The following is a 12,565-nucleotide window of genomic DNA, read 5'->3' on the forward strand; positions in this document are numbered from 1 at the left end:
CGTGCATTGTTCACCTTTGTGGAGCCTTGAAATCAGAGAAGTTGCCCGCAGTCAAGTCTTCCCAGGTTCTGCTTATTGACAGTCAGATACTAGTCGCAAAACCAGTTTGACAACCCGTAAGGGAAGTGACGGAGCTTCAAAACTTCAGTTTTCCCCTGCTTGTTGTCTGTCGTATCGTAAATATATAAGAATAAGAGCTTGTAGGCCTACATCGATCCTACCACATTGAGGTAAGCGCTAATCACATGTTGTAATGAGTCTATGGTAGTACCGCTCTGGTGATTCCCTCTACTGTTCTGCATTCCGTTGAAGTCATTCTCTGTGTCGGATTGTGGGACGTAGCCGAGAAAGGTGACCTGTCAGGAAACGAATCAAAGACATCAGACTACTCTAGGTAATAATAATAAGTTTTCTGTCTTTCTGAAATAATAAAGTTGATATCACTTTGCAACAACCATAAGAGTGGTATAACATTCAAATATATTGCTCCCTTATTTCCCAATGGCCCATTGATGTGATGATGTCCGTTACTTGTACCTCAATATTCTGTCTGTCCGTCTGTCTCTGTGTCTGTCTGTCCCTAGGTCAGCATGAATCTGCTCAGAAGAGACAAAGCTACTCCAGTTGTCCCACCAAGGCCCAGTAACGAGGTAAGACACTGATGTCACATCTCTGTTTTACTGTGAGAGAATATGGTGTGAGTGTGAGTGTGAGTGCACATGTCACATCTCTGTATCTTACCCTGACTGAATGATCTTCTCTATGTCTCTCTCTGAAGTTGTATGATGTGTGTTGGTTATGATATTGAAGAGAATATTTATCAACAGGAGCTGAACAACCCCATCACACACAGTCAGAGCATGAATGAGATGGGCAGTAAGTCACAGGTACAGATTAGTGTCACACTCACTCACTCATTACAATTCACACATTGTTTTATCTCGAACACAGCTCACACTTCTCTACCACTTTTGAAGTAATTGATTAATAAATAGATTTGCTTTCAAAAGGAGAATAACAACGACGACAAGAGTAGTGAGCTTCCAAAAACCAAAGTAAGTGGATTCTTTGTCAGTTAAAAACATTCTTTCTTCTCACATTCTGGCTGGATTTTGTAATGATGAGCTGTGTTTGTGTCTCCCACAGAGGACTGGGATGATGGGAGTAATGCAGAAGGTCAACCCATTTAAATCCACCTCACAGGTAACCACATGAGTAAAACACTGAAGAAAAGCGATTGAGACCCTATAATATAATAATATATGCCATTTAGCTGATGCTTTTATCCAAAGCGACTTACATTGCAGTGAGTGCATACATTTCAATATATATGGTCCCAGCAGGAATCAAACCCACAACCTAAGTGTTTTTAGCGCCATGCTCTACCAACTGAGCCACGGAGGACCACAACCTAAGTGTTTTTAGCGCCATGCTCTACCGACTGAGCCACAGAGGACCACAACCTAAGTGTTTTTAGCGCCATGCTCTACCGACTGAGCCACAGAGGACCACCAACCCTAAAGGAGGCAGCTGAATAATTAAGTAATGAATTAGCATCGGAGCAAGAGTGTGCGGCTCTCTTTCTTCCTTTTAAGTTTCACCTGCCAGCCTTTCACCTGCCACATGAGCAACATCAAACAGTGGTTACTACTGTTGAATTAGTCATTAGAATCACCGTTTACGCACCTTTTACATAAATGTATGTTTACCCACCTTTTTTCTTACAATCACCGTAGATCACCATTGATCCCTCTCCTTCTCCTCCCAGGCCTCTACAGCCAGCAGGGCTCCAGGGTCTGAGACCATAGAGGGGAAAGCCCCTGACACTACACAGGTGGGTGTCTGATAATGATGGTAATGGATAACATCATTGTAATTCTTTTCACAGTGCTCAAATTGCTTTACATAGAGAGAGAAATTTGATTGTCTGTCCAAAGATGGAAAACTCTGCATATTGTGAGAGAGTTGAGTGGCACATGATGCCTTTCTGTTTTTCCAGAACCCTGGTATGTTGAAAGGAGTGATTCAGAAGGTCAACCCATTCAAGTCCACTACACAGGTAGGCCTACATGAGCACAATGCTCTGGGTCCAGTATTTGAAAACCTTTAATTGGGGTCAAAATGATCAGATCCAGCTGGCTATACTACTCAAGATCTGCCAGATAGATGTGATCCTGGATAGCAAAAAAACGTTTTGAAATACTGCGCCCAAAGCATCGTACTGTCCGTCAGTCTTTTACTGTTCAAGACTATCCAATCCATCTGTATTTGGTCCCCATTGTTGTTGTTTATTTATTTCAGGTGAAAAATGAGGATCCCCCCACAGACACAGTGGATCACCAAGCAACAGAAGGGTTTTCTGAGGGAAAGCAGGTAAACCTGTTAAACACATTCCTAATGGGGGTGACAAGTGGTTAACGTTACCTCCCTTTAAAATAAGACACCTGATCGTCTTTGTAGCCTCAGACAAAACTACCCCCCCCCCCCAAACCCACCTCCCCCACCCCCGTGCCTGCCCCCTATTCATCAGCAGAGGACCTGAGGCTTGTTAGTAGAAGAATAGTGGGTAGAAAAAGGTTTCTATTGCTTTTGTGCTAACATGATTTCTGTTTCACGTTCAACCCTTTTGTTATTCAGAACCCTGGGGTGTTCAAGGGGATGATGCAGAAAGTTAATCCATTCAAGTCTACAACACAGACGCAGGTACTGGTGGCGGCGATGATGATGACGATGATTTTGGTGATATTTACGAAGATGACGATGAAACTGCTTTCACTCTCTGTTTATCTCTCCCTCTCTCTTCCCTCTTCAGGAGACACAGTCTTTACACAGCAATCGCTCCTCCAGTGCTGACAGCCTGGCTGAGAATAACAACTCTACAGAGAAGCAGGTAAACAACACACACGTTACTTTACTTCCAGTAAATAATCACACGTTCTGTCATTGTTGTTCTCTAATGGTTTGCCTGGTGCTCTCCAGAATCCTGGGATGTTTAAGGGAATGATGCAGAAAGTCAACCCATTCAAATCCACAACACAGACACAGGTACTGATGATGATGATCACGATGATGATGGTGGTGGTTTTAGTGATATTTGGTTTTAATTAAGGTAATTTGACATTGAGGTTACTGTATGTCACTGAATGACCGTCAACCTGTATTGCACATGGCAAAGAGTTATTTTAGACTTATGTTTGGAGTGAACATTATGCAAAAATTGCAATAATAAACCATTAAGCCAAACTATTATCACTCTTTCTCTCTCTCACTACTTCTCTCCCTCTCTTTCCTCCCTTCAGCAGACTCAGTCCTTACACAGTGATAGCTCCTCCAGTACTGACAGTCTAGCTGAGTTTAAAAACCCTACAGAGAATCAGGTAAACAACACACAAGTTCCACCCCCAATCACACTTATGTCCTACCTGTAATGTCTTACCTACGAAGCTGCATTCAACTCACAAGGCTAGCCAACTCTTCATTTTGATTAAATTAATCCATGTTACAGACTGTTTGGTACATGGACAATGATGCAAGTTGTGACGTTAAAAGCCCGCAAGTGGAGGAAAAGAAGAGAATGTTTGGGGTACTGAACCTACTAACTGCACTATTGTACCATCCCCTTGGGACTATCACACCCTTTGTAGGACCAGGGAAGTTAGAACCTGTCAACACAGTGACACAGTGTGTTTGTGTATTTTGTTTTTGTTTCTGTCTGTGTCTCCTGTAGACCTTGCGGATCAGAAGGATTCTACCTGCTGCTTTGTTTGGCTCTGGAGCTAAGGTAACCTAATCTCACATACAGTAGGCTACAGTACAGACATGTAAAAAATGAGGACCAAGGAACATGAATTTAAAATGCCTTTTTTTATTCTGGCATGTGTAATAAAACAAACTATAAAAACTTGGCCTTCGTCAAGGAGTCTTGATAGTGTTTGTTGTTTTCACATTTTAAATGTATGTACCAATAAACCCTTTTACCAAAGAGCACCTTCAATCTACCAAAACACACCAGTATATCTCAGCAGCACTTCCCTTCTATCTTTTTCTAGTACAGACATGTACTTCCTTTCTGCCTCTGTCTTCCTGTCTTTTCCTTTCTCTCGTGTGTGTGTGTCACAGGACTCTAATCAGGGTGCTGCTGCAGGGTCATCTCAGGATACTGACAGTCAACCCACAGCACAGGTCTGGAGCCCCTCTCTGTGTGTCTGTGCGCACTCACAGTTCTGTGCTGGTTAATACTGTTTGTACATGGAAATGTGTGTGTGTGTGTGTGTGTGTTTGGGTGTTATCTCACTGTATTTGTGTTCCAGGAGAGCTCAGTGGAGATCCAACCACTGGAGATGGCTTCAGTGCCTGTACCTAGTGAAGGAAACCCTCTGGAGAGTGAGGATGTATGTATGGGAGGCCGTGCTTTATCGTGAATAAGGTCACTGCTAAGGGCAGTGTTGTTAGGCCTGACGCAAAGCTTTTATACAGTTACAAAACAGAGAATCGTGACAAGAAAACAATACATTTATAAAAGTATTTATTTTGTGATTGATTGTGGTAGTTTCTGCCCTGCACTCATAAATATAGTTCTCAAAAGAACCACTGTTGTCAAGGTAGTGTGATAAACAAATCAACAACAAACTAGAAAAAGAAGAAAAACAAACTAGAAAAAGAAGTTCCAGAAGAAACTGGAAGTGTTATTTTGGTGGTGGAAAAGGTTTAAAGATGTTTCGATAGATTTGCTGGGTAGTTGAAAGGAAGTGACATTGTCTTATGATGGGAGCGCCCCCGCACGAAATCTACTTCCTACATCCCTGTAGGACAGCAGAAGATGACATCAGCCCACATTTGCTGACAAATGTGCTCACCTTCCCCCACTCAAAGCAACCTGCGCTTACACCGGCGTACAACAAGCTCAAATTGTTTCCGATTAACAAACAAAAGCATGACAATTCATCCAGCATGCTTTCCCCTTCAAACGATCCCTCAAAAAGCGCTATACAAAATATATTGTGTGAACGAGATAAGGCTGCCCTTGCAGAAAATGTGAACATTCGCACCCTATGATGATGGTTTTAATTATAACAACTGTAGGCTGTTTTCTATCCAGTCTCAATTCCACTGAAACCCAACATCCTTACTCCTGTCTCACATGAAAATTCCTAACTTCAATCTCTAATTCATGTCAGACTGCGCTAAAACATTTTCCTCTTTCTCTGCGCTGTGAGAGAATTCATGATGACAGTATGAGAGTAGATAGTAGTTTGTCCCATTGCTTGGTCTTCGTTAAAATAACCTGCTTATTTATACCATTACCACATATCATCTCTGCAATTCATGCACTGCTATAATAGATCAAGTTAATCTGATAAGGCAAACCATTCTTTCATCAAACATCCTTTACACACTCTTATCACCACTTTGTAGTGGCTTTCAGCAGCACTTCACACCATGCCCCCCCCCCCCCTGCAATGTCGGTGTGCTCGTATTAAACCCCTGTCAAGTGTATAAACTGCATTATGAAACACTCCTTGACTCGCTTTGAAATAATTGCACATTGTTGTCCATTCATACTTCACTTGTTTGACTGATGGTTTGTCATTCTCAGGATGAGGATGGTCTAGTCAACTGGTGGAGGACAGTGGAGGGTATGTCTGACATTTTATCAACATAGAGCTCAACTGTGGTGGTGCTCCCATTGTTGTACAACTTACCACTCTGTTCATCTTACTGTAGGTTGGGATGAGTGGAATGAGTCAAGCAACTTTCAAGAGGATGAAGGAGAACTGTAAGTCCTTTATTACATTGACCTCAGTGTGTGTTCTGAGTCAGTCCCTCATTGTGACATTTCAGAGGGAAGACAAACATTGAAGACAAACAGCCACCATTGTAGCACAGCACAATAGAATTTGTTCAAGGTTAGGTTGACCTATTCAGGATATTTAAGGCAAGGCTTATTTGAATAAGAACAAACTCTCTCTCTCTCTCCCCTCCGCCAAGGGCGGTGGAGGAGGCAGCAGACCGCGTCTTCATGGCTGCCCGTCTCTTTGTCCGCTTCTTCAACCAGCGAGGGGCATCGCTCCAGCAACACATCCTTGAGCTGCTCTCATTGGCTGATGCCGCCGACATCTTCCACAAGAACACGTTGACAGCGAGCGTCGGGGGTGGAGTGGCCAGCGTTGCGGGAAGCATCACTACCATCACTGGCCTCATCCTGGCGCCCTTTACCATGGGAACCTCCCTCATCGTTACAGCGGTGGGCATCGGCGTGGCAACGGCAGGCGGGGTGGCATCCGCGTCAGCTAACATCACAGACACATTGCATTCCAAAACAGACCGCAAAAAAGTGGAGAAGATAATCCAGAATTATCAGGACGAGATGAAGGATATCAAGGACTGTCTGGACTTTGTGCAGGTGAGGTTTTGGTACATGTGGGCCAGTGTTTAAAAGGTTCATACTGCCATCGTAAATGAGAGAGAGAATGGTTGGTGATGGTTTGCCTTATCAGATAGATTGGCAAAATCAACTTTATTATAGTAGCTCATGAATAACAGTACCTCTGTCTTCACATCTAACTGAGTCATCTCCCCCCCACACTCTCTTCCTATAGACTGGCATGGAGACCCTGGAGGAGTGGCAGTTTGAGCAGTACGCCGACAGCATCTCCAAGAAATATCTGAACCAGAACGTCAAGCACGTGATAAAGGAGGGCGGCCGGGCAGGCAAGGCATTGCTAATCAACACAGAGAGCCTGATCAGTACGGTGCAGGTCCTGAGCGTGGCGGGCGGAGCAGCTAAGGCTGCCCAGGTCATGAGTATCACCACAGGGGTGATGTCAGGCCTCTTCCTGGCCCTGGACGTCTTCTTCCTCACCAAGGACTCCCTAGAGCTGCGCAAGGGTGCCAAGACAGAGTTTGCTGGAAAGATTCGGGAGGTTTGCAAAGACCTGCAGAACGGGCTGTTGGAGCTGAACCACATCAAGGCGGAGCTGCAGAAAACAATGGATGGGATCGAGGTGGAAGTGTATGAAGAGGATGAGGAAGAGGAGAAGGAAGGGGAAGTGGATGAGGAGGATGAGGAAGAGCAGAAAGAAGGGGAGAAGGAAGAGGATGATGTGTTGAAGTCTGATCCTAAGAAACTGGCCAAGCTGGAAGAGTGAATGAAGGATGGAGGAGAGGAGTGAAGAGTTGCTAAACCTACTGTAGGCTTTGGACCAAAAATGAAGAGACCAATGGTTACCTACTTTTTGTTACATTCAGTTACTCTCTTATCAAAGGTTAGCTAAGCCTAAAGAAACAACAAACTATATGTTGTGTCTAATAGTTTTGTCCTCTGGTTAGAGAGAATGTGCTGCTATTTTTCTGCCAAAAATGTGCCTTGAATATTTTAATGTAGCCAACCGTGCTCACGTGTCGTTTGAAATCATTTGAGCCTGTACTCCTGACTTAATGTAGTTAGAACCAATTTTTACACATAGAACTAGTATTTTGCACATTTTAGGACAATTCAGTACTATGAAATATGGGTTTGACTTAAACTGTAGTTAAATTTTAATATATTTGAAATGTTTTATTTGTCTTGTATTTTTATGAAGGGCTTTTTTCTGTGTAGTTTGTTTGTGTAATTCATTATATTTAATACTTATTAGTAATAAAGGTATTTTTTACCAAATGTGTATGTTTAATGTTGTTGTACCTGTCAAACCAAGTGCTTGGGGCTATTTCATCCTTACCAGTTTCATTTGACCAAAAATGCTATTAGAATGGATGTTGTAAAGGCTTTGTGATAATGGCTACAGAATCAACAGTCTGAGCAGCAACGGAACATCAGTGCGTCACCATCATAAAACCAAACTGAACACATGAGGATTAGTCTTCTCCACTGTCACAAACGCTGCTTATTCAAAGTCAGGAGTTGAGCTTGGTTGAGTGAGAGGTTCAGTGTGATTCCTGAAAAGCTCAGATTTACTACTACTTCACTACTTCAAATTGCAGATAAATCAATATTTCATTTCTGAAATGCATACAGTATGACTTACTGTAAATGAAAAGACTATAAACAACCAGGTCATCAGACTTTTCATTGTACAACATCTGGTTTATGTGGGTAAATTACCTGGGGTCCAAGTTATAGCTGTATTTCATCTCTTGAAAATCCATGCCCACTCCTCTCCTAGATGAGAAAAGTTCTTTGTTTAATAATTTGTTCTTTAACGCACAATTGATTGACTGTACAATTAGTACTCTTGTGGCTTTGTGGCCAGGTTGTCGGTAAGAAATTAAGTACTACTTTGAAGCTTTCGGTAAACTGACCCCTGCTCTCTTTGTTTTGTTCACCGCCCTGTATGAAACACAACATCTGAATAAACGAACTGGAGACCATTCAAGCCTTTTTTATGGTTTGTCATGGCTTAGTGCCAAAGAAGATCTATACCAAACTTCAACCGAGGACATAAGGTGAAGAACATTTCCGGAGGATCTGGTTTTGTGAGATGTGCTGACAGGCTTCTGGGATGAGCAAGTATATCACAAGACAGTTCCATTGTAGTTAATGTTTACCACATGCTCCCAGGGCATGAGGTAAGAGAGTGTTCGATCCAATGAGAAAATATGACACTGAATCTACAGCCCAAAAAATTGTCAAACTGTTTCAAGTTGATAAAAGCGACTTACAACATATAACTTCGATCGGGACTCTATTTAACTTCATAGGGCCTCTGTAACCTGTAAGGAACCTCTAAAGGAAAGGCTGATTATGCTATGTCAATCACGGCCCAAATTAAACTACTGGAGCAGCCAGGTTTAAGTGAGTTTTTTTTCGTTCTCATTAAGGGACCATGCATAATAGCTGCGCGATGCAGTCCAGATGGGGCACTTTGAACTGTTGGACCACAGTAAACACTTTGTATGACACCCTCATGGTTGAAACTCACTTGTGGTAGATTCTAGAAGTGTTGCTGAGTAGATTGGTCCTACAAAGGCCTATATAGCCTTGGGACTATATATGCCCTACGCAGTCCGGCAGTCCTTCATCAGGGTAATTAGGATATTACCAGAATTACAAACCCTTAACACAATACATAGTTTGTTTCCAGATATAAGTTAAATATAATTTGTGGTTCCTTTTCCATATTTACTATTTCTAAATGCTTAAACAAGTTTAACGTGGGGACTTTTATTTTGAAGAAATCCTCATTTACATAGATCCAATGTAGGTGGGCGGAGTTCCATGGAATACAGATGCATAATCAGCCTTATAAGGAGATAGTTTGAGGGTAAAGGTATGGTTGTTGCTTATTCTGTTATTGATAGACATGACCATAATTGTTCTCCTTTTCCCCCCACTGACTTTGAATGGAAGAATAGCAAACCTCTGGTCTCCAGATTAATATTTTAGAAATTCCACAGTGAATATATGTCTCATTTACTTTTTGCAATAGAGGATGGTATATAGTTTGAGGAGTGTCAATTTTTTACAATGGAAGCAATGGAATACTATCAAAAGTGCAAACTGTAAGCTAAATGAAGCACGCACTTACTTTGAGTTAAATGACATTTAAAAAAATCTGACATGGAAGGCAAAGGTAGCCGGGAGGGGACCAAAGACATTGACTCAATGCCAACTCATGTTTTTAGCAAGATCACAGGGCATCATTAGACACTAGCAGTTTAAGATTAGCTGCTAGGTAATGCTTATACATGAATCAACAGAATGACAAACTCCATTATCTTCAACTATCTTACAGTAATCCTTATTGTCAACGTCGTTGGGGTAGGCATAACATGACTTGAGTTGTGTAACGTATCAGAACTAGTGAACCCAAGTGCAGCACACAGAGTCAGGACACAGGTATAAAATAATAGAGTGTTTAATAAGGAATAAGGGGAAATGGGAAGGCAGGGTAGACTGGGCACACAGGTGGGCAGGGCAGGCAGAGCAGACAGGGCAGGTAGGCAAGGCAGGCAGGCGGGTAGTACAGGCAGGGGTCGATACACAAGACGGCAGTCCCAAGAAAGGCAGATAATCCGACAGGGGGTATTCCAGGCAGAGGTCAAAACTCGATAAGGCAGTCCTATGAAAATCCGACAGGGGTAAAGGGGCAAAGACACAGTCCAAAAACACACATACACACGAGTCGAAAACCAGGAAACAACAGGCGAGATATTGCTGGGACGTATAGGAATGAAGCACTATGACAAACTGGCAGGGATGCCCACACACTAACACCCAGACTGGGAAGAGGGAGAGGGACTGACACAGGCTAGGTGGAAGTGGAGGGCGTGACAAGTTGTCTGTACTCAGGTCATAAAAAATAGGTGAGATGGTGACAGTCTTTATTTTAATGTATGTGGTAGTATTGACTGGGATAAGACAGAGAAAGAAAGAAAGAAAGGGTAAATATTATGCAACTCTCTCTCTCTCTCTCTCTCTCTCTCTCTCTCTCTCTCTCTCTCTCTGTTTGTTTAGTGACAATCAAGTGAACAGTCTCAAATTTCACAGATGTGGTTATATAATCGCAATGTCAAAAGGACATTCTTGACATTTAAAAAGAGCTAGTGTTTTGTGTTGTCACTTAGTGATGCATGCCTGTTCCTTAACTAACCTTAAGCCTCTGGCATGTAAGGGTATTGTCATTATCACAACATTAGAAATCCGGGCATGCCTAGATGTTGTTTTGTTGATGTTTGACCAACATGTTTGATGTTTAAGTGACTGGTTTTCATGTCGCGCCCAGCCTGGATACTGGTCAAACCTGTGCCACTCCCCCAGTATCACTACACTGGCCACATACTTGTAACAGACATTTCTAGGAGTTCACTGTGTGTGTGTGTGTGTGTGTGTGTGTGTGTGTGTGTGTGTGTGTGTGTGTGTGTGTGTGTGTGTGTTCACAGACGAAGGATGAAACTATGACGCTAGTATAATAAAAAATATATATATATAATAAAAAAATATATAATAAAAAAACAGAAACTGTATTCAAACAGGTGCCAAACACAGTTGGCATTCTTTCCTAGTTGCGTGTGTGAGTGTGTGTGACAATCCTTTCAGGATGGAGAACTGGCTGGACAGGATCATTGGTAGGTGTGACATCTCTCACCTTAATCACCCTTAAATCTGGTTTTTTTCCTCTAATAAGGGACGATCATGAGACTTGATTGTGTGTGTGTGTGTGTGTGTGTGTGTGTGTGTGTGTGTGTGTGTGTGTGTGTGTGTGTGTGTGTGTATGTGTGTGTGTGTGTGTGTGTGTGTGTGTGTGTGTGTGTGTGTGTGTGTGTAATAAACCAATATTTGAACAGGACCTTTGAACAAGATCTATCTGGAGCAATACTATCTGGTATTGTGTAGCTCCCTATCGGTTGGACCTACAGTAAGACCTAACCCTACAAACATACTCATACATTCATACTCATCCATTCATACTCATCCATTCATACTCATACATTCATACTCATCCATTCATACTCATCCATTCATACTCATACATTCATACTCATCCATTCATACTCATCCATTCATACTCTACTGTCATGCTCACATCTTAGGGAAGTAGCGCATACTCATACTCTTGGAGCATACCACGGCGTATACACTCACCGGCCACTTTATTAGGTACACCTATTCAACTGCTCGTTAACGCAAATATCTAATGGTGTGGGGGATATTTTCTTGGCACACTTTGGGCCCCTTTGTACCAATTGAGCATCACAGCCTACCTGAGTATTGTTGCTGACCATGTCCATCCCTTTATGACCACAGTGTACCCATCTTCTGATGGCTACTTCCAGCAGGGTTAGGGTTAGGGTTAGGGTTAGGGTTAGCGCCATGTCACAAAGCTCACATCATTTCAAACTGATTTCTTGAACATGACAATGAGTTCACTGCACTTTGCATTTTGTGTGTGTGTGTGTGTGTGTGTGTGTGTGTGTGCCAGTGTATGTGTGTTCCAGTAGCAGATTTCCATTCACCACAATGCTATGTTGTCATGCCAGCATAACCGCTAAGCCCAACTAGGTGTGGGGATGACATAACTGCTACTTACGATAAATTATCAACACATTGTATTCATTGTCTTTATTATTTATATTATTATTATTTATTTACTACCAAGCCCAACAACCTATGAATCACTTATCCAGATGTAAGTAAACACCTCGAAAATAAAACATCAGCTACATTAGTATTAGCACAATCACTGTACACCCCCGAAGTCTACATTAGTATTAGCGCAATCACTGTACACCCCCGATGTCTACGTGACATTGAGCGGTGCAGTTAATCTCTATCAGATTACAGGGAACAGTAAACCCTGACAAGCAACAAAGGCATTTTGAGTGACAATTCAATGCAGCCTGGAATATCTGTGTAACTATTGTCACTTAGGTAACTTTCGATGAAAAGGCATAGCGATGAACAGAATGAACCACAAGACACAATGGTAACATTCAAACAAAGCAGAAAACAGACCGGTTCTAGTCCCCCCCCACCCCTCACAGTTCTAGTCCCCCCCCACCCCTCACAGTTCTAGTCCCCCCCCACCCCTCACAGTTCTAGTCCCCCCCCACCCCTCACAGTTCT

The 12,565-nt window shown here is 42.5% G+C and overlaps 1 protein-coding gene across 7 annotated transcripts; it reads left to right on the forward strand.

The window, feature by feature from the left end:
• The first annotated feature begins 8 nt into the window (after positions 1-8).
• Positions 9-7,660, forward strand: LOC310809577 (uncharacterized protein). Of its 7 annotated transcripts, none has more exons than XM_083676914.1 (21): positions 10-230; positions 313-394; positions 585-650; positions 828-887; positions 1,011-1,055; positions 1,147-1,203; positions 1,769-1,834; positions 2,000-2,059; positions 2,302-2,373; positions 2,638-2,703; positions 2,813-2,890; positions 2,980-3,045; positions 3,300-3,377; positions 3,506-3,583; positions 3,728-3,781; positions 4,120-4,182; positions 4,311-4,391; positions 5,597-5,636; positions 5,725-5,776; positions 5,989-6,403; positions 6,600-7,660. In XM_083676914.1, exons 3-21 carry the CDS (start codon positions 591-593, stop codon positions 7,146-7,148), a joined length of 2,040 nt encoding a protein of 679 aa, XP_083533040.1. In that variant the 5' UTR covers positions 10-230; positions 313-394; positions 585-590; the 3' UTR covers positions 7,149-7,660. The 7 variants fall into 7 exon arrangements, with proteins under 7 accessions (XP_083533045.1, XP_083533040.1, XP_083533042.1 ...); XM_083676916.1 differs by having other exon boundaries at positions 343-394; XM_083676917.1 differs by having other exon boundaries at positions 343-394; positions 590-650.
• The last annotated feature ends 4,905 nt before the right edge of the window (positions 7,661-12,565 follow it).

This window comes from Argentina silus, assembly GCF_951799395.1.
Source record: "Argentina silus genome assembly, chromosome: 1".
NCBI classification, from domain to species: Eukaryota; Metazoa; Chordata; class Actinopteri; order Argentiniformes; family Argentinidae; genus Argentina; species Argentina silus.

Coding starts and splice junctions, on each gene's coding strand:
- LOC310809577 (XM_083676913.1), top strand. CDS start 591: ATGAATCTGCTCAGAAGAGACAAAGCTACTCCAGTTGTCCCACCAAGG. Junction 651..827: donor CACCAAGGCCCAGTAACGAG/GTAAGACACTGA, acceptor ATTTATCAACAG/GAGCTGAACAACCCCATCAC. Junction 4,392..5,596: donor ACCCTCTGGAGAGTGAGGAT/GTATGTATGGGA, acceptor TGTCATTCTCAG/GATGAGGATGGTCTAGTCAA.